A 26,715-nucleotide genomic window follows, 5' to 3' on the forward strand; every position below is an offset into this window, starting at 1 on the left:
CTCCCGCCGCCCGCCACGTGGCTCGCGAGAGCGCGCAGGGAAGGCGGCCCCTCCGTTCCCCCCCTCCGCCTCCGGCTGCGCTCACTTCCGCGAGCCCTTATTTCCCTTTCCGGCGCGCGCGCGCGGTTGACCGGGGGACCCGTTCGCGGGCGCACGTGGCTGCGTCCCGTCCCGGTTACCCCCCCCCCCCCGCCAATACCCCCGGTCCCCGTTGCCGCCGCTATGTTGGTGCTGTTCGAGACTGCCGCGGGCTACGCCATCTTCAAGGTGAGGCACGGCGCGGTGCGGAGGGCCAGCAGGGTGCCGGGCCGCTCGCCCGGCCGCGGGCCTCAGCGCGGGGAGCGGGCGGCTGTCCTGGGGTGAAGGTTGAGTGAGGGTGTAGGGGGGAGTGTGCGGGGCTTGCGGGGGAAGCGCGGCCGGGGTCAGTGTCCCAGTGCCGGGCCGCTCCTCAGGGAGCTTCCCCGTGTGGTACCTCTGGGGCCGGGCAGGAGTCGGGGGAGCGGGGAGGAGGAGCATGGAGACCGTGTTGTGAGAGGGGTGTGGGGAAGGGGCTGTGCTGGGGCCCGAAGGTGCTTGTGGGGAGGAAGGAAAGAAGAAGGGTTTGCTCCCTTGCTCTCGGTGGTTCTGCCGAGCATCACCCATGGCATGGCGCTCGTTGCCTCCCAGCCGTAGGGGTGGGTTGGGTAGGAGGGTGTGCACGTGTGCCCCTTTGGGAGTCTGGCCGTATCCCTGTTTGGGCATGGATGCAGCACTGTCTGTCCCTAGCTGTGTCTGCATGGCTGTTGTTCTAGCAAAAGCTATGGGATGCAGGAAAGGGTGTGTGGGAGACAGCGGCGCGTTTCCAAACGGGTGTGCAGGTGTCTCGGCCTGAGTACGTTTCCAAAAGCGGGTCTCATCGCCTGGCTGAGTATGGGTGCAGGTGTCATGTGTAGTGTGACTTCCTTCGCCCAGCTCTGGCGGCCTCCTGGTGAGGTGGCTCAAAGGCTGCGCTTTCACGGTGGTTTGAACAAGTCTAAACTAGAGTGGCTGCAGTGCTGTGCTCCCTTCTGGCCTGTTCTCTTGCTCTCTTGCTTGAAGTGTTGATTCCTCTACAGTTCCACCAGCTTGTTTGTAGAGTCTCATCATAACACTTGCATTTCTCCCCACCAGCTTAGCGTTTTTTTCTGGGTTTAGTTTGTGTGAATGTAAGTGCAGGTGCAAAGAGAGTGAGGCACTGGTTTCTTTTGCCCTAGCCTGCTGCAGAACTCCATGGGTGCTCTACAGAGCACTATATTTACTTCATCTGCCCTGAAACTTTTCCTCCTCATTGCAGTGCGGCAGTGCAATTCAGGCAGGGAAGATTTCAAGATGTAAGCCTCAGGGAGAAGACAGAAATGGTTAAAGCAGATAGCTTTTGTTCTGTCCCCTCCTCCTATCCAGTACCTGGGGAGCTAACACATACAGTAGTCTCCCTGAAGATTTTGTCACTGGATGTTCACAGTGGCTAATATCCTGCATCTTCCAATTTACTAAAAAAACGTCCAAATGCAAAACCAACAAACAAAGAAACCCCCTCTTGAACAAGCTGAAGCCTCTGCAGTGAGCCAAGGCCTTTTAGAGGAGCCAGGAGGGGCTGAAAATAACCCATATTTTGCATTCTGACAGCAGGGTAGTCATAAAGCAAAGGTAGGAGGAGCGGGGTGAAGAGGGGTGAAGCAGTGTGGCTGCAGCGGTGCTGCCACACTCCACTGCAGGTGCCGCGGGCTGGGGCGTGGGTCTGGCTGTGATGTGTGTGCAGAGCGGCTAGAGGGCACCAGCCACCAAGGAGCAGTGTTAGAGGCAGGCTCCGAACACCTACACCCTCGGAAAGACAGCGGGCTGACTCCAAATGGAGCCTGGGCTGGAATGGGAGAGAGGTGAAAGCCGTCTGCTGCAACGGAGCAGTAGTAGTATGTTATTAAAGTATGTTTTGAGACAGACTTTGGTTTTCTATGCTGATGCTGTTTGCAGCTGCCGAAGCCAGATGTGGCAAGCCACAGTGCACATCTGCTGGGCAAGGCTTTCAGTCACATAGCTTTCTTTTCCTAGACATAGTAGCTGTTCAGCTGCAAACTCCTTGTCATTGTTGCACTTGCATGTTCATTCTGTATCAGAATATTCCCTGCAGAGTTTAGGGTTTTTTTTCTTTTTAAAGCAGTCTCTGCGGATTATCCCTGCTGGTTCTTTTGGGGGCAAAAAGGGTTGGCTGTTTTTTTTGTTTGGTGGTTTTTTAGATGAGGGTTGTTCAGGATTTGTGCTTCTGAATTTTGGGAGACAATCATGGTCACCTACTTCCCTTTTCAGCAGTGCCTACAGGTGTCCATTGCCATCGCAACATCTGCCTTTATGCCTTTGTGCTCAAGAACTGTTGTCCTCTGCAAGCTGTGTAGGTCTCGGATATTCCCTTGTAAGTGTTGCTCCCAACAGAGGAGCAAACAGTCTAAATAGTAAGGGCAAATGGGGCATAGCTATGTTCTAGATCTTGGAAGACTTTTTCCAATGAGTCTTGCAATCTTTCAGGACACAGAATACCCATAGGGTGGAATTTCTATATACTAACCTTGATTTAGCAGTCTCTGCCTTTATTTTTCTCTATGCACCGTGTATGTTAGTAGAGGCTGAAAATTCTATAAGCCTTGGGCTACGAAAGATGAATTGGAGGAAAGAATCAGCAGGCTGAGGAAAGGAAGAGTTGCCCCAAGGTTTTTATGTTTCTCAGAGTCCTGTGGGAAATGAGTTACAATGTTTATTTGCTCAGCTACTGATTGAATTTAAAAGAAACAACCTCCTTTGACTGGAGTTCAAAAATCTGCAAGGGAGAAAAGATCTCACAGTCCCAAGAATGATTTCTGCACTGCACTGAGTGAAGTTGCAATTGTGTTGCACTTGCGTTGTGTGGACAAAACCACCAGGTTTTTGAGTGAGGTGTAAAGAACATGATGTTATAAAGATCTCGACTGTACTGTCCCCTGAGCACTTTTCTAGGAATTTGCAGTACACTCTGCGGGGTTTTTTAAGTGTATGTAGGCTTTAGGGGTGCCGTTGTTGATCTTGTGCTGTTTAAAAACAGAGGGGGATCCCCTGGGTACAGAAATGGGATTAAGCCATTGCTGCCTCTTAGATAATTCTTGGCTCAGTTGATGAGCGAGCTGTGGTGTGAAGTCTTTATAGAGATGTTCTCTTTCTTCCTTGGGTTAGCTCAGATTAATGAAAATAGCTTGTGGGATCTTTCTTATTAGGTGCCCCAGACATGTTTGTGTCTTCCCAAAGCAGTGGCAGGATGGGTTTTGGGTCACTGGGGTTGTGAATGAGTCCTTTAGAGGAGATGAAGCAAGCCCAGTTCTGATAAACAAGGAGAGGGTTTTGTCTGAATGTGCAGGTTCAGAAGGACCCAGCCATTATTGAGCAACTTCTGTAATTCAGTTGAAAGTAAAAACACTGTAATACTGTGTGTATATTAGTAGGATAAAGCTGCTGTGAGAGAATAATGAAACTAGAGATCACCAAAACAGAGTTTGACAACTTCTTCAGTATTATCTTCCTGTGGTTTGATACACTGTAAATCAGGTCATCTCTGCTAAAATGCAGGGCTGAAAGCTGATCGGAAGTGCTTTAAATATATATATATTTTTTTTTTCTTCTACAGGTTCTGAATGAGAAAAAGCTTCAAGAAGTTGACAGCTTATGGAAAGAATTTGAAACTCCTGAAAAAGCAAACAAAATGTAAGCAGCTTTATGTGGGAATAGCAGCCTGGCTTTTGGAAGGACGTGGATGTCTGTAGTTATGCATATTTGAGGTTCAAGAAGAAGTATTGATTTTATTTTTCAGTATTGTTAAACCTAAAAGCTATGAACAATTATAATGTTCAGAGAAAATTAAAGAGAAATATCAAAGTGAAAGAAATAGGTTTTTTTCATTGCAGTGTCATTAAGCTGCAGAAGTCATTACCATGTGTCCCTGAAGCACAAAATTGAACAATATTTTAAGGAGATCTGGATGCTTTGACAAGAACATCCAAGCTTGTAATGCTGGAACTGGCTGAAATGACCGGGTTTTATGCTCACAGGAAATTCTTAAGAGGTTTAATCCATTTGAAACCAATAGCATGTGAATCACTGAGAGTTGAGAGTTAGTGCTGTGCCTGTGCCATCGCTGAGTGTTAGCACCACTGCCTAGGTGCAGAGGGATTGCAGTGTCCACTGGCTAAGCTGACCTTTCTAGCAAATTGCCCTAAAGCTGGGGACAACTGTGGATTCTTTCCAAGTCTGTCTAGGGTGTTTTTATTGGAAGATTTCTAACCAGCTTTGGTTATAACAGATACCTTTGAACAAGCTATGCCTTTTGATTTGGATTTATCCTGTTCTCTTAACAGTATTTAGAGGAGAGGCCAGAATATCTCTCATCTACCTGTTTGTAGTGTTAATCTTCTCTTGGAAACATCATCTTGGCCACTTGCTAGACAGGATGTGTCTCTTTAATATATCTCTACTTTGATAAAAGTAATTAATTTCTCTCCTGCCTTTCTGAAAAGGCTCTGTGTAAGCCTGGAGCTTCTGTTGGGCTCTGTGAATGCTTAACTCAAGCATTTAGCTTTATCTTTGACCTTGCTTCTTTTGCAGATACTTGATTCACAAAGAGCAGTGGTTAATCAGAACTGGATTAGTCAAATGCCTGTCCCTGACAAGGAATTTACTGGATTGAGATAGCTTCTTAACTGCAATTCTAGATATCAACACCACAGACTCTGTGAGGGGGAGAGGGAAGCTGGGTGCAAAGGTCTGACACAGTTGGTTAAAACACTGTCCATATCATTTTTGGCTCTGGTCAGCAGTTTGGGCATGGAAGAATTTTTGTTGTTTGTTTTAAGCTCATCTCAGAACTTGTATTCTAACATCTAATTACAGGGGAGTATTTGAGGATTCATCAGTTCAGTTTTAAAGTCTTTGAAGATGCATGTTAAATCTGAGCTGTGCAGGCTATGCATTCCACAGAGGCAGAAGGTTTCCTTTTGAAGATGAGTGGGAAGATGCTATCATCAGTCAATCAGCAGTGACACCTAGTTAATCAGGGTGCAGTGTTGAAATTTAAATGGATGATGTCTGTCTTTAAATATGAACTACAAAGCAGATAGGGGACTAGGGTTTCTGATTATGTTTGTCCTAGAAGTATTATATAAAAATTTTCTTTTTTTTTTCTTTTTTTTTTTTTCCTAAATAAAATTTGAGAGACCCAGCTAAAAACTCACATTAGACTCAAACTTAATCAGCAGGTTCCATGCTCTTCCTTCTTTTTGAGGAACACAATATCGATCTCTGCTCTCTTGCAGTCTTAGGGAGAAGAGAAGAACTATAATATCAGAGGCAGAAGAAAAGTAAAATGGTTCTAGCATTTAGTTTATGTACATTTGTTCACATACTTGTATTTTTCTTCTGTAGAGTGAAGCTGAAACACTTTGAAAAATTTCAGGACACAACAGAAGCACTTGCTGGTAAGTGAGTAACACCATTCTTAAAAAAAAATAAAAAGAAGAAATAATCCCTGTCATGCATTAGTTCACTCATTACTTACCTCTGTCTCTGCTCTGTTTCTTTGCTTAATTTTGAATTACAGGTTTTTCAGTCAACTGGTTTTGTTGTTGTATGAGGTCATCCATCCAGTCTATAGTGCAGCAGAGATGTAATGAGGTCTTAGTTTTTTCCTACCATGCTTATTTCCCAAGCAGCTCACTAATCACCAATTAGAAGGTTTTGACTGATATATGTAGCCTGTTGTCAGTGATGGATTCTTGTTGAAGCTGAATACAACTGATTTGAGTCAACATTTCGTCACTACCACTGAGACAACAGACACATATCAGAGTACATATGTTGTTCCAACTGCCCTTGATTTATGGACAAATATCATGCCTGTGTTTTTCAGCCTAAAAAAATGCCTGTATTATACTTAAAAGAAATTCAGATGTTTAAACAAAATAGCCTTATATTCAGTAATTTTTACTAATTCAGCCCTTGAATACTTAATGCTGTGGACTAGTTTGAACAGAAAGTATTAAAGTTCTAGCTAATATTTCAGAAATGGTGTGACTATTACTGCTGAATGTGCTGTATGAGTAGGTGGATGTTCCAGGTCACATTTACGAGTGAAGAATGGATCTTCATATTCTTCATAGTCTGGAGACAGTACCATCATACATAAGATGCAAGTGAAACAACTGAGATTGAAGCTGCTCTATATATTCCTCTCCTTGGAATGGCAGATTTTTTGGATTATGTTGCTTTTGCATAGATTTGGATTCAGATCATATGTAGTTCAGCTGATTTAAAACAAAACAAAATACACACACCCCCAAAAAACCCCAACCAAGCAACTGCCACAAAACCCCACCAAACCCACACCCAAGCAAAAATAAAAATCCTCCCCCCCCACAAATAAATAGAAGTAAAACTAAACAAACAAAATCCCCAACAAAAGCTACTGCTACTTTGCTTCAGGTTTATTTAGCTGTGAAATTGGAAAGATTATACAGACTACGTATGTCACATTTATCTTGAAGGGATGACTGTGTATGTGGTTGTCTTAAGTGGGTTAGGAGCTACCGGCCAGCTTGAAAGGTGGAAACTTACCTTCGTTGTAGGAAGGTTGAAAGGGAACTTGGCACAGCACTTAGATTTTAATCTTACATTTCATTAAGGTTCTGGAAATAAAAAATCTCTGGCTTCTTCTCTGTGATGAAGATGTTGCATCAATCACAGAAGTTCAGCAGAGCACAGAGCTGACCCACAAAGAGAGTTTAAGTGCCTGCTTAAAATATATTGTGTGGGATTGTAAAGCTTTTACACATCTATTAATACTTGAGAATGAAGAATGTCCTTTTAAAATTCTTCACTTTACGTGCTCTGTTAAAAGGGTGAGTGTCTGACTGACTGCCCAGTCAGTGTGTTTGGCATCATTCTTTGTTGGGCTTTAGATGGTACGTTGTTGTCATCGTCAGATACAAGTAAGCCATTCCTTAATTTAGGATATCATGGTTGCTGACTAAGGGACCTGGATAAATGGCTGGCTAATTAAATAATACATAAAATGTTCCCATATAGCCTTGCCTTCAAGAATGTTAAACATATATCTAAAGCATATGGCATACTGTTAGTAGAGATCCTTAAACAAAATTGACAGAAATAGAACTGAAACCGCATGGAGAAATGAGAGGCAACTGGGAGAAGGGGTTTTGATTTGGGCCTCCAAAGGAGCAAGTATATAATTTTCGTCTATTTCAGTTTTAGCCAGTGCATGTTGAAGTAGTATTGCAGCTCAGACTAGAGCTACTGCAGGCAGTTAAAATAAAAATACCAAGTTAAGAGTACTATTTTTACAGGTTTTAGGAGGGGATAGAAACTGCATCTTGGTCTTTTTGTTTTACACAGCATCCACAGCTCTTGTAGAAGGCAAGCTCAGCAAGAACTTGAAGAAAATTCTTAAGAAGATAGTGGCAAAAGATGCCCATGAACAGTTGGCTGTAGCAGATGCCAAACTTGGAGGTGTCATAAAGGTGATAACTGATTTTGCCATTCTTTCTTGTTTGTGTCTCATGCTACTGAAATCTTATAGTCAGGTTCCAGAGATTTTGCAATTATTAGCAATGGGTTACGCTGCCAGTGCTGTGTTCGTGGAAGATATCTAAATCTTATGATCAAATATGTACTGCATGTACACGGAGATGTCATCTTGAGTACACAGGTGAATGATACGGTAAAAGTGCACTGAGGTGTTCAGGTTTGCTTGATGTCTCTTAAATATTGTTTAGAAACCCACCAGATTAAAAAATTAATTTCCCTAATGATCCCATCCAGAAAAAGAGGCGGAGAGAAACCAAATGAAAAACCAGCCAGGCAGACATGCTTATTCATCACTAACACAGGCAGCAATGGTGGGATGATGACTTACTGTCTTTTTGCGAGGGAGTACGCATTGTTCTGCCTTCCTCAGTCTACAAGCAGTTGTGCACATCCTTCAGCCTTTGCCTGCCATAGGAAAGATGAAGTACAGTAGAGGTGGACTGCTGTCTCCAGTGTCTCCTAGGTGTCAAATACCAGATTCCCATCTCATGTCTGGCTGGTCCCTGTTCCAGTGATTTTTATTCCGACAACCTTCTCATGCTATGTTAGGAGGCTGGTGTGGGCTACAAAATGAGGAGGATTTTGTGTTAAAGTGAATAATACCAAGGACTCTGAACTAATTATTCAGTTTTGTTCTCTGAAAAAGACCCAAAGCCCCCAACCCTCTACCTCTGAATTTTCTCTCTGTGGCCAAACTGTTTCTAGTAAACTGCAAAATCTGGAACTGAGTCTTCAGTTCCAGTTTACATAGAGATAGGATATTGTTTATAAATCTCTTCTTCAAACTGGATTTGTTACTCTGTGGGAAACTGCAGGTATCGCTACTGTGAGCATCAAAGATAACAAACTGTTGTGGGATCACAACACAGGAAAATCAGCTATAATGAGATAAGGCTTCTGGAAGAAGGGCTTTAGAGGAATTTCACTGTTGTGCCTGACTTTGGACCATTGATTTCCATCCTGCAGGACAAGTTGAATTTGAGTTGTATACACAGCCCAATGGTTACAGAGCTGATGAGAGGAATTCGCTCACAGATTGAAGGGCTTATTACAGGCCTCCCTTCTCGAGAGATGGCAGCTATGTGTCTTGGCCTGGCACACAGGTGAGTTTCTAGAACAGCTCTATTTCACTGCATGCCTGCCCTGCTCCTGTGACCTTGGTTATGCTGTACTGCTTGAAGTGTCTCTGGGTGTATGACATGGTCTCATACTCTGAAGTCAAGACACATTTATATCTGAAATCTTGTTTTATAAAGGAGGAGTTTTCCATTCTGCACCTACCCTTTAGGGAAAGGCTTCATTTTCACCCTAAATTGGAGTTGATAGCTTTCCTTTGCATGTTATGTACTTTAAGATTTGGTTTGAAATGGTTCTGTAGCAGTCAGACGGATCATTTAAAACTCCATTGCCATCAAGAGACAAGGTGAAGACCATGATTTGCTGATTTATGCCAGAATAAATACCCATATAATACATAATGTAAATGTAAAAGGCAGAGTTGATCTTCCCACCTTGCTATCTCTGCTTTGGTTTAGTGGAGCCGTAGTTAAATACAAAGTTGTTGGATCAGTATGGGGCCAAGCATTCATTCATGAGCATTAATCCATGTTGTGACCTGAGCTTGTCCTGTCCATGAGCCATTGACAAGTTGTAGAGCTACTTTGCTATAGCTAATTCCTTAAAAATAGATGCGTTTGCTTAGAAGATGGGCATTAATATTGAAAAAGGATTTTGAAGATGCAAATCCTCATTGAAATCAAATGTCTTTTACTATAGCATACTGAGAAATCTTAAATGTACATTAAAGACAGATGGTAATGGGCTTTCTCAGACAGTGAGAGTCTGTTCCAGGAAGTTTATTCTATTGCTTCACATTAGTGTATTTGATATTTGGTTCTGGGTAGGTACAATTTTGTGGATTGCCTCCAGCCACTGCAGAACTGGAAGTGCTGTTGACAAATACTTTTTGTGGGGAACCATGCAGAAAGAAGCCAACAGCCAATTTCCTGCCACAGCACTCATGTTCAGCCTGCTGCACGTGGTTCAGAGTGCCTTAACTTTCCCTTTCACCCTGGTCATTGGATATGTGCATGTATACATGTTGGAGCTGTTGTGAAACTTGTGTCAGTGTGGCTTCTGGCCACAGCTGGGAGCAGTCAGTGGCATAAAACTGAGCTGCTATGAATTAATGTATGAACAGCTATATTCATGTAAAATAGGAACAAGTGGGACGTGCTCTGCAGCAGGATGTCGGGATGCTGGTGAAACTTTATTTCTATCTCCTCAGCCTTTCCCGATACAAGTTGAAGTTCAGCCCAGACAAAGTAGATACCATGATTATCCAGGCAATTTGTAAGTATATTTAGAGCTTAAATTATTAATGGATTTGGCTTCGTATAGCTGACTTCTTACATTGGTTACAGAAATGTATTGCTATCAATTTCCTTCTAGCATGTTTCAGTAAACTGGGCATTGGTGTGTTTTCTTAATAGGGTTTTCTACAAGCAGGAAGATTTTTAGGGCAATACAGTAAGCTAGCGACCACTTACTCTTAGCATAGAGTATACCTGAAATGCAGTGTTAGTTTAGTCCTCTGAGGGCTTCACTTCCCAACATGCCTCCCTTCTGAGTAGTGTTGGGAGAATGGCCCCACAGGACAGGATTTTCTGACCTTTCATTTTGGTGGTATCTCGCATAGGAGGCAATGTATAAATAGGCTCTTATGTTAGGTATGTAATACCCAGAGTGTGTAATGCTGCATTCCATCTCCTTACTTTCTTAATGGAAAACAGACTGAAATTGTAAATGCAACTAAGAAAGCTTATTCCTCATTTTTCCTTGAAGATACCCACATTGTAATCGGCATTCTTGCTGTGAAGCAATGGTGAGGAATCCTTGTTTGGAATATTAATTCCCAGACTGTAGTCAATGATGGAACATAGTTAAGCTGAAATTAATGATTTAATTCAGTTCCTTCGTCACTACCACTGAGACAACAGATGGGAATATTGGTATTGCGTTAGCGGGGAAGATTTTAGCCTCAGGGCTCTGTAGTAATATATGCTGTGAGTGTTGGACTCTTATGTTGCAAATTGGTTGTATCTGGTAAATGGTGAGCCTGTTGGATTTGTGTTGGGTATATTTGTATTATAAAGGCAACTAAAGGGCTTAATACAGTCTTTTAAATGAAGTTATTGAATGCAATATCAGGTTTTCAATATTGAAGCATTTTTCCATAGTTTATTAGATGGCTAAGTTCTGCATCAGTGTTGCATGTAGCTCTTTGGCTGAATGAGAGGAAGAATAACTGGCCGATTTCCTTCCAGGGGAATGTGCTTTGCAGCTGTTAAAGGAGTCCGTCCAAGGCAGTCCCAGTGAAGAAACATTCAGTCCACTCTAATGGGAATTCTGATATTTCTATGTAATTGTGCTTGGGATTATGCAGTTGTCTGAAAAGTAAAGACTTCTCATGTGCTGCAGTCTTTATGGGATAAAATAGTTCAGTTTATCTCCCTTTACACTGTTTAAATCTGTTGATTTGAGAGTTTTCCATTTTTAGATTACCTTTTTAGAACAAAAAAGTACATTTTTCTTTCTCTTAGCACTTCTTGATGACTTGGACAAAGAACTGAATAACTACATCATGCGCTGTAGGGAATGGTATGGTTGGCACTTCCCTGAACTGGGCAAAATCATCACAGATAACCTAACGTATTGTAAATGTGTGCGGAAAGTTGGTGAGTAATAAGGAGGCATGAGCCTGGAGAACGTTGCATGTTATAATGGCATTGATCTGTAGACCAGCAACTCATTTGTCCAGCTAGTCATGACCCTGTATTTCTTTAATAATGAAGTTTGCAGTCCAGAGAGAGACCTATGATTTTAAGGGAGCTTTTTCTTCAATTGTAGGAAGAATTACATAAGTTTGGGCAGTGGTAAATGACTGCTTCCTGGAATTCTTCCTTTGTAAACTTGTGACTGAAAATTTTGCAGCAAGCAGCTACTGAAAAGGTGAATTGCAGTGTTACAGAGTAAGGGCTTTTTTTTCTAGCTTCAAATTTAATATTTCCAAGCATTCTCATCTAGTATAAACATAAAGTCAGAACACTGACATATATTTTGGGAGTTTGGAATAGGATGATGGCAGACTTGACTCACTGTTTTTATTTTGGCCTTTTATCTTCATCTGTTTGTGCTTTTTTTTCTTACTAGTTTGTATCGCCCCCAGCACAAACATGCTTTCATCTGTCCCCCACAGGAGACAGAAGCAATTTTGCCTCCTCTGATGTTTCTGACATCCTACCAGAGGAGATCGAAGAGGATGTGAAGGCTGCCGCTGAGATTTCCATGGGGACAGAAGTATCGGAAGAAGATATAAACAACATAATCCATCTCTGTGATCAGGTATGTACAAATGGGTGAATAGCAATAAGAACTCCTCTTCAGCCAGATTAGAGCCTCTTCTACCAAGCAGAGATTTTCCCAGGGCATTGTTAACACACTTGTGATGGCAGTGATGATTCCTATATTGTTGCTTTCCTGATGTACAGACATGAGGGTGCACAGTCACTACCTCATCTGAGCCATCTCACACTGTTGATGTCTGTACAAAGTCTTCTGAAAGTAGCAGTCTTGCTTTCGGGAGGAATTGTGTCGTCATTGTGCTTTTAAGTCATTGAGATAATGGTACTGTATAGCCTCTCTTTAATCTGTCACTTTTGAAGCCAGGTGATAAACCCTGGGTTAAAAGTGGAGCACCGAGGCCCCAAGAAGAATTAGGAGCCCTATCCTGCTTTCATCTGGATTCTGTGTGAACTCCCTTTGACTTTAGTTGTGCCAGTCGGATCCCTTTGTGACTTTACCAGGGAGTGGCAGGGTTAGGAGTTCCTGTTCTTGGTCTAGACCAGGCTGGTTTTTTTTAATGTGCATTCTAATTGTGTGTATTTGTATGGAACGAGTAAAGAGCATTTATCCCATTTCAAGAGAATGGTGGCAAAGATTTATGTGAAACCTGAATGTTCCAGGGTTTTGTCCTAAAGAAAATGTCCTTACTAAGTATTTTTGTTCTGCTTCGCTGTCTTTGGCATGTTGTCAACTCCTTTATCAGAAGCTTTGCTGAGAAAATAAGTTGCATAAGGGAATAAGCAATACAGATCCAGTATACTCTGTGGATGGAACTCTGCTTTGGGAGTATGCCCTATGTAAAGCTTTCTATAACTCTGGCTCTTGGTTGGCTGTTTACATTTTGTCAGTCTCCTCTGTTGGAATTCCCAGCACTTCCTCATTTCAATATATTTAGCTCTTAATATTTGTTGGTCAGCTAATACTGATTCCTGTAACCAAACTCTGTCTGTGCCAGGTGATTGAAATCTCTGAGTATCGGACACAGCTATATGACTACCTGAAGAACAGGATGATGGCCATTGCTCCTAATCTCACTGTGATGGTAGGCGAGCTGGTTGGAGCAAGACTCATTGCTCATGCAGGTGGGTTACACTGATGACTTAATAAATAAATTAAATAAAGCTTAGATGACTTCATCAGAGGTTTTCACCAAGGAGCTGGTCAGCTAAAAGCATTATGCAATCTTATGGTAAAGAGGGGAAGATAGCTCTTGAGGAATCTGAGAATACCAGCATGAGCTTGGTAGTAGTCTGTGATGACAGAGTTCTTAGTTGGCCCGAATTCTTTTTGGAATATGAGGGCAACTTAAGTCACTACCTCTTCTGAGACACTTACTGAGCCTCCTGCTGATAGTCCAGTGACTTCTGAGGTAAAATGCTGACAAACTGTCATTGGACTTCTATAGTCAGACTGGCTTAAGGTAGCAACCTTATTTCAGTTATCTATGCTGCAGTTCTGTGATGATGTGTTCTTGCTGCTAGACTGTCAGGCACTACTCCAGTGGAATATGTTTTATTGAGTCAGCCTTCTTTCCTCTTGCTGAAATCAAACCAAGACAGTTAGTTAAAGCATGAAAGACTGAAATGGCTTTTACATGTCCTTCAGGAAATGAATGTGAAGCAGCTTTTATAGAAATAGATGGCTCTGAGCTTCCTGCTTTTGAATTGTGCAGGAATCTAGTCTCCTGCTGCTCTAGCTGCTCCTCTGACAAATTACTATTGCTGTGTTGCCTCCTTCTAGGTTCCCTCTTGAATCTGGCAAAACATCCAGCTTCAACAGTTCAGTTACTGGGTGCTGAGAAGGCACTCTTCAGAGCGCTGAAGACTAAACGGGACACACCAAAATTTGGCCTTATCTATCATGCTTCCCTAGTGGGACAAACCAATATCAAAAACAAAGGAAAGGTGAGTTGCAGAATTGTTTATCAGCTTGGCTTTTTCCAGAGCATGAATATCTGTCGATGAGATGGCTTGAACTTTAGACTGAGGCTCTTTCCATGGCTTGCTTTATTGTGTTGCTTCACGGTTATGTGGAAAATACCACTGTCCCCCAAATCTCTGGATGTCATTCATTCCTGTTCAAAAGAGCGAATGGGATTGTCCATCTGAGTAATAACAGAGGCATTCCTGCAGAGTTATAATGTAACACTGGCTTTCTCAAGAGGTGTGTTACTACTTTCTTCTACAGAATAGTAAGCTAAGCTGCTGCAGGCTTTAGTCTCGCTTGAACATCAGACTTGTGTTAAAGCTAGTAACTTTTGTGGCTTGCTTTTAAAGCTTAGGCTCTTACAATGCAGGTGGATGAATATGTGTTTGAATTGTGGAGTAAGCTATCCAGCTGAAAATTACACCTCAAACTAACCTGATCTAAAGATTGGGGTAAAGTGGGATGTAGACTTGCTGTCTCAGGTGTTTCCCTCTATTTATCAAGAAAATAAGGTGTTACATTAACAGCATTTCAGTGTTGAAAGAATGATGTACTGATTGTTTTTTTGGACTAAACACTGCTAGTAAATGGTTACTTTGTTCTTTTGTTTGTGGGTATGGTTTCCAGATCAGAGTGAATCATTGCCTTATGTTTAGTTTTAGCATTTAATGTTCTTCTTGGCTTTTCCAGATTTCTCGAATGCTGGCAGCTAAGACTGCCTTGACTATTCGTTATGATGCCTTGGGAGAAAATACCAGTGCTGAAATGGGAGCTGAGAACAGACTAAAAGTAGAGACGAGGATGAGGCTTTTGGAAGAGAGAGGGGTAAGTCGAGCACAGGGCTGCAAGAAGCTGACGTTCTTGTATGGTATGATTTTCCCGACGTGCTGCTTTTTGAGTCTTTTCCTTTCACTCAGTTGTGCAATCTAGTGTCACTCTTACGCTGTAGTTTCTCCCAACCTTAGCTGGCGCAGTAGGGTTTGTAAACCAGCTGCATCCATTTATTTGTATATCAGTTTTTCTTGTTTACATGCCTGTTTTCATTTACATTATATTGAAAAATCTTGGTTTTGAACAAAATGAGCAAGATCATGCCTTTACATTCTACTACATCTCTATAGATATGTTTATTGCTTCACAGTTTCTTTCTCTTCACCCTAGAAGAAATCACATTTGGGTTTTCTCCCCCTTCACATTTTCCACCATGGTTCCCTAAAATCTGAATGCTGGTGATGCTTAGCTACAGACAGAGCTCCTTAAGAGTAAGGCAAGATGTTATTCTGCAAATTGCTGCATTGCCCTCCCATAACATAATGCATATCCTGTCTGCACACCTGCTGTTCCATCTCTTGCCATTGGCACAGCATGCTGGGAGAACATAAGGTTCGCTTTCCTCTTTTAGGTGACATGCCTGCTGCATGTGATCTTGCAAATAATGCCTGAGTTCAGCCTTCCAAGCTAGAAGATCTGATACTAATGCTGTAGTACTGGCATCACTAGAACAAAAAAAAGAAGAATCCAGAAAAACCTGCCTGCTCCTCCTTGAACATTTCATGGGAGGTGATATTTCACATCAAAACGCAGTCAAGGAGACATGTTAATACCAAAACACAAACTGATCACCTGACAAGTACAAGTTTGATTCAAATCCAGTTTGGGGCTTGTATTGTGGTTTTAAGGTTAGCTTTATGCCAGACATAGGGTGATACCTGCCCTGACATGCAGTTATCCTTGCAAAAAAAGAAAGTGTGCACGAATTCAAGCTCATCTTGGGATTTTAGAGGTGTGATGTTGTATGTCATGTGGCTGTGGTATGTTTGATCCAGTACTAGATGCCCTTTAATTGAATTAGGCTCTTGAAGAGCAGTATTAGAAAGGCATATGCCTTTCTCACCCCAGTTACCTCTCTGTTATGCTCCCAGGTATAAGACTCATACAGGTACACAAGAGCCTGACTAATAATATATGTCTATCTTTGATTTTTTTTAATTTCTTTCAAGAGCTGTAGAACTTGCGTTGGGAATTGTTTTCATTATGAGTAATTTGTTTTTCACTTCTAAATTTTTCTTGTAGATAAGAAGAATAAGTGGCACTGGAAAAGCCTTGGCCAGGACAGACAAGTATCAGAACAAGAGGTGAATAGTTTTTCCTTTCAGCTTGGCTGTGTATAAATAACTCTCCATGTTTTTATTTCTGAGAGGCTTTTAGGTTGCGGGCTCTGTTGACTTAAGATCCAGAAAGCATTTTCTGTGCTCTTAAACGCTGATGACAAGTCCCATTGCTAATGGGAATTTCCATTTTCCCACATTTTACAATTGTGGTAAAGCCAGTGAACTGGAGAAACAGTTCTGATTTTCTAATAGTAAATTACTGACGTCATCAGATAACAAGTATGTTTAGATGCTATCAGCATCAGCCCAAAAAGCCAAATAGTTTGGGGAGTTAATATGTAGCAGCTGTATTTAATGCAAGTCTGAATAAATTAAATTTGAGAAAATCAGGGTTTGAATTAATTTTTGACATGGAAGCTGTCCTAGAGACTTGCTTAGTCATGTTATTCTTAAAAAGAAAAATGATAAACAAAACATTTGTTTTGAGTGAAGCCTCATCTTCTTATTTAGGTCTTGTATGTAATAAGTATCTTGAGCAATCGATAGGGTCTGTACCCTGGACACTGTTAGAGCAGTTTCTGGTGCCCGAAGTGACACTGTAAATTGCAACTGGAACAGCTGAACATCTAAGGATTTGAATAGGGTATTATTAGTCTGAGCTGTGACATCTGGAGTTTTTGCTTAATTTGGTTTCGGGCTTCTTGCCTAGCTTGTCCTGCTTATTTTGCTGAACCTTTGGTGTAGAGAGGGCAAGTGCTTGCCAAAACCAGGGCTGGGTGCTAGTTCTGAAAAAATAGCACTGTTGTCTCCATCTGCAGTCCCCAAACATCTTTCTCAAGCCTAGCTGTAACTTTAGTTTCCATATGCTAGGCATTTCAAAGTAGTGATGGCTGTGATTTCTGGAGCAGCTTTTGAAAAGATAGTGTCAGTAAATGAAGCATCAGGATGTGTAAAGAGGCAGTAGCTTAGGGAGGAGGTTGTTGAGAAGACAACATACATGCTGTTTTTTGACCTCTTGAAATGAAGAGTCATGAATTCCTGCCAGGACATGTTTCTACTGTTAGAAGTGCCTTGCAAACGTGTCTGGGCTTGGGGGAGAGACTGAAGATAATTCCTGGCTGTTTGGCTTAGTCTGGCTGCCTATAAGGGAAGCTAACTCAGTCCCTGTCAAATTGTCCTTGTAGTACAAAAATGGCAGTACTGCTGCTTTATGGAGACTGTTTGAAGAGCTAAAGTAGTGTTTTAAGGAGATTGGCAAGAATGTCTTAGTCTTGTTTGGAACTATGGATCCTGTATGAATTAGCTACTGAAAGTAGTATTACAGAAGTTAATTGCTAGGAAGTTTTCAGAAATGAGCTTCAAGTGAAACATTTCAGTATGCTTTCCAAAAAAGATGTGAGAAAGTGCATTTTACCCATCTTTGGTGTATTTATTCACTGCGGTTTCGTTTATTCAATTATTTATTAGCAGCAGTATTTTGACAATGACAAGGAAGCCAGTGGGCTCTTGCCTGGCTTAAACTGAAGCAGAGACTGTTTGCAAAAAGCTGTGTAATCAATATCTGTAAAGCCATGTGCAGTGTTAATACCCATAAGAATAGTTCCTGATGCTTAGAGGATGAATTGATGGTAATGTCTGCTAGCATCACCACATGCTTCCCAGTCTAGTCACTAGCCTCAGTTGCTTTTGTAACCTGTGCAAGGTAGCTACTTCAGATTAATACTTCAGAGAAGTTTAGATGCTCAGTGTGTGACTAGGGAGAGAATAGTTCAGGCTTACTGATTTAAAACTCCTTTTTCTTTCAGTAAGAATTCTGTTCTGAATGAGAAGAAAAATTGTTTCATAGCTGTTAAATGATTGACGCCCCTGAAAAGGTCCAGCTAAAGAGCACTGGCTTTCAGGATGGCTGGTTCTTTGCAGCCTGTAGAGGAATTGGGGCTGAACAAAGGAGCATGCAATGTTTGAGAAGAGGCGGTTTCAGACACAGATTATATACCTGAATGTCCTATAAAGTTGGTGATAAAAGTGATAGAGAGATGAGCTATAGCATCACCCTGCCTTGTGCATTGCGCCCTGTAAATGTAATGGTGCAGATTCAGTGCAAAAAAAGCAAAAGTAAAGCTACTTCTAATCCTGCATGTATATTACCCTTAGGGTATGCTTATATGGACTTAAAAAACTGGGGGGAGACCTATGTGCTTGTGGCCATGCAGCTATGTTAGAAAGGCTTTCAGCAGCAGAGATCAATCTGATCGGTGATTTAAGTGCTCTGTAGAACCTTGAACAGATACAAATCAGAACCAAACACTTGCTTAACAGGCATCATCTTTTCAGATGAGACAGTTGTACTTCATGGGGTATTTCCTCTAGTAATGATTACTGATGAACTATTGATGTATTGGAGAAACAGCCTCACTACCTGTAGATGCTTTTTGTCAGCTAAGCAAGATTGATTTGGTAGTATTCTCGGGAGGTTGTGTTGGAAAGTTTATGTTCAACTGCAGGATCTTACCTGGGGTCTAGCTCTTCTTTTTTGATACTTAAACTGACTTGTTTTCTCATTACAGCGAAGTAAAAGTATTTGACCCGTCTGGTGACTCTACACTTCCTGCTGTTTCAAAGAAACGCAAAATTCAGGAGGTGGAAGAACAGGACACAGAAGTTGCTGTGAAAGCAAAGAAGTTCAAAGCAGATATGAAAGGTTAGTTCCTGCATCTGTGCTGCTGGTATGTTGCTGTGTATATTGTGCAGTGGAGCTTAACACTTACAGCCAGCCACAGTATCTGGTTATTCTCCTTTGGTATAAGTGTATTAAAAAAAGAAAGGTAATCCTTTGTGGACTGATACCTTACTGCAGTCGATTTACTTAAAATGCCTGATTTTAAACAGTGTAAGCATATAAGAACATTTAAAGCCAAAACTTCACTTATTCTTGCAGAATTTCTTGCTTAGTAGGTTCATTTTTAGTGGGCCTTAGTATCTTGAATTCATAAAACTCTTCTCTGTAAAAGCAGAACTTGCCCAATTTTCTTTGAAGAATACTGTTTCATTCTGTATAGAAATGTTTTCTGGCATGTTTCAACATACAAACATTGAATGTCAGAATTTGATGTGAAATGACACTTGGAAATTTCAGTCTGAATTTACGTAACACATGAACAATTGTTATTTTCTGGAGAGCTAAAACTGAGCTATGGCCACAGTTGTTACTTCTTTCTGTGGCTAAGTTACTGTGTGAAGAAGATTCTGGACTGTAACTTCAAAATAATACGGTATTATACTATGGCTCATTTTAAGGAACATTCTCTTCCTTCTCTCCAGAATGCACTCAGCACCTCTAAATGGCTGGCCTAATACTTCCTATGATAGTGGAGTACACAGTGTGTAACTTGGGGGAGGTGGAAGATGACTTTAAGTCACTTCTGCGATACCCTGAGCCAGATCTGAGTGTGAGCTACTCCCAACTACCTGTGTCTGCAGCAGGTAGAGAGCTGTTGGAGTCTCCTTTTTCTGCCCTTCTCTGTGCTGCTGTATTCTAGAGTATCATAGAATAGTTAGGGTTGGAAAGGACCTTAAGATCATCTAGTTCCAACCCCCCTGCCATGGGCAGGGACACCTCGCACTAAACCATGTCACCCAAGACTCCATCCAACCTGGCCTTGGCCACTGCCAGGGATGGAGCATTCACAACTTCCTTGGGCAACCCATTCCAGTGATTCACCGCCCTCACTGTAAAGAACTTCTTCCTTATATCTAACCTACACTAAAGTGTAGTTATGCTGATTCTGTACCTCTTCATGCTCAGCTGATGCTGAGCTGTGATCTTTCCAAACACTGGTTCCATGGTGTCTGTATACATGATGGAGCAACTTGTAGGAACCTAAATTTAGCTGAGAGTTAAACTGGAGGGAAAATCCTTTGTGCTATGAAGCTGAGATCTGTGCCCCAGCTTGTTCTCTTGTACTTGTCACAATGAGACAGGGACATATGAGTACTTGAGGCTTGAACATTGCCTGTTTGCTTTTTGGAGAACGTGGGTGTTCTCAAAGCTACTGCTTTTGATAATCTTTTGAACTAATTTGCCTTACTATAGTCTCAGAATTGTCCCCTTGGGCTTCCATTGCATTATCAAAGCAAGTGTGTTGACATCTCACGAGCATGAGCTCCTCACAGGTAAAATATTACACTGATTTCCATCCTCTCTCTTACGGAGCGAGGAGGATATTTTTGTTTATAGATCTGTTTTTCAACCAGCTTGTGCTTGCTTCCCTTGCTTTATTGAGCATTGATACCTCCTGATGTAGGGGTTGCGTGGAGTTTAGCAGGTATCCTTGAGGTACCAAAAATTATTTGAGCAGTAGATGCTGTTCATATCAACTGGGTCATTTTGTTTGGGTACTTGGGCATTAGAACTAACTGTGCCAGTTGCTTCAGACTATGAAAGAAGTGTTTTCAGAGACCTTATTTATGTCGTATCACCTGTATGCAGAACTAATCCCTTCAGCCTGTCCTCCTTTACCCTTTAAAATAGCACTGCTCCTATGTTTGCAAATTCTTGCATTTGGCCACCCAGCAAAGTGCATTGATTTCACCTGCTATACAGACCATGGCCTTGCTCTTTTCTGGTGTAGTTTGTGTGACTGCTGGAGGGGGTGTGGCGGTGGTCTGGAAAGTTTGAGTGGTTCAGTAGGTTCCATAATGCATAGAAGAGTGCAGAGGAAGCCCCAGCATTAAGATTTATGTTGCGTGTCACTTGAATATGCATGAGCTTTTAATTTCTGGTGTTCTTGGCTCTATACTTTTTGATGCAGTGCCCTATTAAGCTTTTCCCTGGTCAGAGGTTACACATCCAGACATAGTGTTGTGAAAGAAGTCTCTGCTTTCTCCTTCCCTGTGCTGTTTGTGCAGCTGCATGATAAATGGGGGTTGTGGAAAAACAGAAGGAAGAGGAAAAAAAAGGAATTCTTCAGCCAGATGAATTTTGATCCATTTTGTATTACAAGAGGGGAAGGTGAGGCACAGGAGTAAGCTGGGAAGTTGCCACTGAAAAGTGATTTGTCAAACTATTGCTTTAATATTTGTTGTGGGGGGGACAATATTTTGAACTGTGCTGTCCTTAAATGTGAGTGTTACTGTAGGATGAGATGTGTAGCATTTTCTTTCTCCCTATTTGGAGTGCATGTATGGCAGTACTTCGGATAGGGACTGGTGGCAGGGGGTGAGGCATGACTTCAAACCACTTTAGCTTTTTACACCTAAAAAGAAACCAAGTGGAAGGATAGTGCCTGAAACAAGTTATAATCCACTTAAGGAGTTGTCTGTTAAAACCTGTTTTAATGGTGAGAGAAGGGAAACAGGACAGGTATTTTTGCGACTACAGTCTTAGAAGCTGAATGTGGTTATACAGAATCCTGGGCTGCATCAAAAGAAGTGTGACCAGCAGGTCGAAGGAGGTGATCCTGCCCCTCTACTCTGCTCTTGTGAGACCCCACTTGGAGTACTGCGTACAGTTCTGGTATCCTCAACATAAAAAGGACATGTTGCTGTTGGAGCAAGCCCAGAGGACGGCCACGAGGATGATAAGAGGGCTGGAGCACCTCCCATGTGAAGACAGGCTGAGAGAGTTGGGGCTGTTCAGCCTGGAGAAGAGAAGGCTGCGTGGAGACCTCATAGCAGCCTTCCAGTATCTGAAGGGGGTCTACAAGGATGCTGGGGAGGGACTCTTCCTTAGGGACTGTAGTGGTAGGACAAGGGGTAATGGGTTCAAACTTAAACAGGGGAAGTTTAGACTAGATATAAGGAAGAAGTTCTTTACAGTGAGGGTGGTGAAGCACTGGAATGGGTTGCCCAGGGAGGTTGTGGATGCTCCATCCCTGGCGGTGTTCAAGGCCAGGTTGGACAGAGCCTTGAGCCACGTGGTTTAGGGCAAGGTGTCCCTGCCCATGGCAGGGGGGTTGGAACTAGATGATCTTAAGGTCCTTTCCAACCCTTACGATTCTATGATTCTATGATTCTATGAATGCATGCCACCAACAGGGCTAGCCAGTGCCCCCAGTGAAGCGTTCAGCTTGCATGTAAGCATCAGGATATAGTAGCAGCTAGTCATTTGGGAAGGTCTTTCTTGAAAAGAGAAATATCATCTTAAATGGAGTGAACCCTGCAAGACACAAAGCCTTAAATGACAAAATGACAGCATCTTTATTGACAAGCAGTGCGACTTGATTCTGTGCATGCAGAGCATCATCCAGAGGAGGGGAGGGTACATCAGGCTAGTGTGGAAGAGTTTAGAGAGAACTGGTAGAAAATGGGTGAGTGGAACCCACTGGTGATCTCCAGCACTGCACAGGGCCTTCACTCAAACTGCTCCTCTTGGTGCTGTTTTCTGTGCCTCGGTGCATGACAGTGAGAGCTGTTGGCTTTCTTGTCAGCTGCTGTGTATCACAAAGAAACCCCACTGGGCTTGAGTGACTTAGAAGTTTTGCACCCAGGGGGAAAAGACCAGCACCCCTGGAGCCTTTATCCTCATTCTGCCTAGGTACAAATATGTGAAGCCTTGTGATGAGCTTTGCTGGAAAGCAGCAACTGAAATCTACAGGAAGGCATCTGCTACTAGCTGTGAGAAGTGACAGTGCCTATGAGTGTGCAGTGCATCATCTGCGGTTGTAAATTGTGACAGGTTCCACTGCCTGGTGTGTCAGACTTGATGACATGTAGAGTTATAACAAGAAGTTATTTTTCCAAGGTTACCACCCAGCACTTTGCTTGAAAATGCACAGCTTACCAATCCAGCTGAGTGAAAATGCGTCACATAGCAAAATATGATGCATGGGCTCCTATGGTATTGTATGGCTTTAACATAGTTTATGCTTATTTTTCAGCTACTTTTTATTTCCCTGTGTCATACATAGGGAGGTGAGGATACCTTCTTTTACACGTGTTTCGAATGCCTTTGCCTTGCACACTGTTCACTGTGAATGATGTGTATGGCAGAATCCACTTAGAATTATATTTGCCAGTTCCTTTATCTGGAATCCTTTGCTGTTTTGCTTCTGGCATGGTTTTTTAATGTCAGAAAACTGCATGTGTTAGCTGGCTGTATTTTCCTGTAGACATGTCTAGAAATTTTTTATCCTGAAGCCAATTTTTTTTGTCTGAAGCTTATGTTAGAGGCAAAGATTGAAGTGTATTTTTTTTTGTCTCATATAATCCTTCTGCTGCCTTGAGGAACTCAACTTGTGACAAAGTACAATAAAGATGTTAGGAGGTTGTGTGTTTTGGGGGTTTTATAATTGCACTGGTTTTGTTTGTGTTCTTCTTGTAAGCGGTGAGTGAGTGTGCTTCAGAATTAAATTGATTCAGTTTTTTGGGGGGAGTACAGTGAGAAAATTACTTCTGGGGTACACACCACAAACACCACTGCTTTCCGCATCTTGGTTTTGTAGCTACTGAAGGACACTGGTTGCTATGTCATGAACTTACTCATGAGTACTGCATACTGAGAAACTTGGTATCCAGCACTGACTCAGCTGTGCAAATAAATTTAACTTGGGTATGCTCCAGTAACAGCCTGGCTACTGCATAGGCTGTCAGCTTGGTAATCATTTCTGCTTGGTTTCTTTACCTAGAGATTCCTAAGACTGTGGTGTGTATTCTGGAAAATGAGTGGTAAATCGTAGTGCCTTTAGCACTGTAATTAGATAGCCCAGCTGGTGACGAATAGTTCTGAAAAATAAGAGTGCATTAGTAAATCTTTCCTTGGGTTAATGTTTCTCTCAGCTTATATAAATAATTCAATTCCTGTCTTCCAGGACAGGAAAGAGTTCCTGCTTTTGCATTAAATGCTTTATGTTAGCTCAGCATTAAGAGATCTTTGTGTTTGCCAGTCTAAACAGTAAAGAAAAATGCTCTGCTGCTTAGCAAATTTCCAACATCAAGATAGGGAAATAAGTTGTGAACAAGCTACTGCTGCCTGAACATATTTCTAGTGTGGGTTTTTGAGTCCTTCCACTGCTCTTGTGATGCTGGTGAAAAAGTGAAAATACTTGCCAAACTGTGGACAATCTCTTTTCAGATAGAGTGCTAAATGTAATTTGACAGACAAATGAAAACATGCAAGCTTGTTTTAAACTCTGAGAGCAGCATACAGGAGTGGTGTTTGTACCAGGAGATGTGAATAGTGCTGTCTGAACATTGTCACTTGTGTCTTAGGTAGTTGTATATTTTGATTATAGCAGGGAGTGGTCATGCAGGAAAGGACAATGTGAAGGGAAAGCAGTTGTATAGAGATGTAAAGACAGGGCAGTGTGGTATTCAGTGTTTTGCCTTCTTACTGTCATGACTACATCCTCTCACATCTCATAGAAACCTTTTCCTTTTGCTTTTTACAGTCTTAATAACTGACAACCTGCCTTTAATTTTTCTTCCTTATGTGGTACAGAAGAGAGAGCTGTAGAAGATGGTGAACCTGTCAAAAAGAAGAAAAAGAAAAAGGATAAGGAGAAGCAAGCTGAAGAGGGGGAAGTACTGAATGAGGACCACCCCACCAGCCCCACGGTTGAGGTAAGGCAGAATTGCGCAGCTACCTGATCCCTTATGGGGATGGATTCTCTCCAAAACATATGGAGTGGTGATGGTAGGGGAAATGTTCTTACCTGTATAACCCATGGTATGCAAAGACAGTTTTAATCTAGTAATATTTCATAATATCCATCATTGTGACGTCCAGAAGATTTGCATTACGAAATAAGGTCTGGGAAATTTGTGACTAATGCCTCCATGTTTCCCCTCCTTTCCTTTGCTCACCCCCAGCTTTAGTCTTCTCTCTTTCTACGTTTTTTCTCCTCGGGAGGGTGTCCCCTGGTGCCAATCCACAGGCATCTGTCTAGTGTTCAGGACTTGCAGAGAGCACAGGCTCCCTGCCTCTGAATCGATGAAGCTCCCTGCCCTGATGAATTGATGAAGCATCATTTGATGGCTTCTAGCAACAGCAGAGTGGATGGGGCCAAACCAAACTAATTGCTCAGTTTTGAAATCCTGTTCTTAACATGGGGTTTAATTTTCTCCCCATTGTTTAGCACAGCTATGCTGCCTGGCCACAGGACTGAGCTGCCAGCAGTGTAGCAGAGACCACAGCTGCCCTTGACCACTGGCCCCACTGTGCTGTAAACATCGAGTGTGTTTAGCAGTAAAGGAAGGGCACATCTCTTGGGTTGTGCTTTGCTGAGCATGGCAGCTACTGTGATGCTTTGAGTGTGAGCTCTGTTGCCTAGCTACATGTGTTGCTTTGCTTTTCCATTATGCTTTGTTCATAGCAACATTTGTTTGTTTGCAGAATACAGAGAAAAAGAAGAAGAAAAAGAAGAAAATGAAAGACGATGAAGACTGACGAGGAACAGGGAGGAACATTGGACAGCTGATTCAGAGTAGCATTTTGTGACAATTTCTTTAGCCTCTTGCTGAAAACTGTAACTTTGCTGTGTTGCAAGAGGGCAGTGGGATGGATTGGATAGCTGTCTTCTGCCCTGGAACGGGATACCCTGGTGTCTCTGCTACTTAGGAGGATTGCTGGTTTTATTTTGCAGTTGCCTTTGTTGAAAAGTTCACAGTAGATCCTCTTTTCATATGCAGTCTCCACTGATAAGGAATAAAAACATTTTTATGGAGATTTTATGCCTCTGTCTTGTTTGCTGGTTTTCTAACCATTGTCAGGACTATTTCTAAGATTTATTGTTTTAAATTAATATTAAGCAAAGAGAAATCCTAAGCATGTAAATGTTCTGTTGTCTTCAGAATTCTCTAAAGAATTCAAAGGTTGGAATATTCTTATTCTTGGAATACCAATAAAATTGGTACAAATATCTCTGCGTCATCTACAAATATCAATGCATCAAAGATGCACTGAACAGCTGAGCTGCATTACTGAGTCTGCACTGTAGTTCTCCTGAGAAAGGCTTTTATAATCATTTTTCAAACAGAATTTGGTTTTGCTGTACTGACTGACAAGATTTGGATGCGTGTTTAGAACTAACATCAGTTGGCTTATGAATTCCTTCTGTGGTGATAGTGGCAAATTTCTTCTCTTGATTAAAAAATAATTTAAAATGCCCAGGGCAAAATGACTTCTTTAACTATCTGCTAATGGAGACGAGAAGACAACTGTGTTTATTTCATTTGCCACTTCTGCCATTCTCTGTAGGGGATACACATGCATATGAAGTAGGATGAGGGTCTTTAGTGCAGACACTAAAGCGCTTCAAGCTTTATTGTGGAAAGGAGACAATTTTTATTTGGCTATGCTTATCACGCAGTTTATTAATGCATAAAAGTATTCTTTTTCTAGGTGTGGTAGTAAACTGTTACCTGAACAAACTAGCGCTGTCCTTGGCTGGATAGCATTTGGTAACTCTGCAGCCATTGTAGCCGGTGCTTTTCTGTGGAATACAGTTTATTGACCAGCTCTATGGCTTACTTACCTGTTGGTGTAAGTGGATATACCAAATCCCTAACAAAATTGGTAACACGTTTATTAGTGCAGTTCTACTAGTATCAAGAACATGAACCGCATGGCTTTTTACTTTTTTTTTTTTCCCCTCAGGAAGGTTGCAGGGAGTTTAACTGCTATAATTGAGAGGTTGGTCAAGGA

General features: G+C 42.0%; 1 protein-coding gene and 4 non-coding genes across 5 annotated transcripts; all 5 read left to right on the top strand.

The window, feature by feature from the left end:
- Positions 1 to 85: 85 nt before the first annotated feature.
- On the top strand, positions 86 to 25,737 carry NOP58 (NOP58 ribonucleoprotein). Its single transcript, XM_030485797.1, has 15 exons — positions 86 to 267; positions 3,665 to 3,741; positions 5,455 to 5,507; positions 7,441 to 7,565; positions 8,599 to 8,735; positions 9,920 to 9,984; positions 11,235 to 11,369; positions 11,891 to 12,036; positions 12,992 to 13,118; positions 13,777 to 13,940; positions 14,653 to 14,787; positions 16,036 to 16,097; positions 18,641 to 18,774; positions 24,511 to 24,632; positions 25,405 to 25,737. Exons 1-15 carry the CDS (start codon positions 223 to 225, stop codon positions 25,456 to 25,458), a joined length of 1,581 nt encoding a protein of 526 aa, XP_030341657.1. The 5' UTR covers positions 86 to 222; the 3' UTR covers positions 25,459 to 25,737.
- LOC115609157 lies at positions 5,781 to 5,869 on the top strand. The gene has a single exon (XR_003991768.1). It is a non-coding gene; the product is annotated as a small nucleolar RNA SNORD70 (small nucleolar RNA).
- Positions 10,548 to 10,635, top strand: LOC115609158. The gene has a single exon (XR_003991769.1). It is a non-coding gene; the product is annotated as a small nucleolar RNA SNORD70 (small nucleolar RNA).
- On the top strand, positions 12,138 to 12,221 carry LOC115609164. Its single transcript, XR_003991775.1, has one exon. It is a non-coding gene; the product is annotated as a small nucleolar RNA SNORD11B (small nucleolar RNA).
- Positions 13,282 to 13,367, top strand: LOC115609162. The gene has a single exon (XR_003991773.1). It is a non-coding gene; the product is annotated as a small nucleolar RNA SNORD11 (small nucleolar RNA).
- Positions 25,738 to 26,715: the final 978 nt, after the last annotated feature.

The sequence above is a fragment of the Strigops habroptila genome, chromosome 5 (assembly GCF_004027225.2).
Source record: "Strigops habroptila isolate Jane chromosome 5, bStrHab1.2.pri, whole genome shotgun sequence".
NCBI lineage: Eukaryota > Metazoa > Chordata > Aves > Psittaciformes > Psittacidae > Strigops > Strigops habroptila.

Excerpts from the sequence above, each read along its gene's own strand:
- NOP58 (XM_030485797.1), top strand. The coding sequence starts at position 223 with ATGTTGGTGCTGTTCGAGACTGCCGCGGGCTACGCCATCTTCAAG. Across the intron at positions 268-3,664 it reads CGGGCTACGCCATCTTCAAG|GTTCTGAATGAGAAAAAGCT; the intron begins GTGAGGCACGGC and ends TTTCTTCTACAG. Across the intron at positions 8,736-9,919 it reads TGTCTTGGCCTGGCACACAG|CCTTTCCCGATACAAGTTGA; the intron begins GTGAGTTTCTAG and ends CTATCTCCTCAG.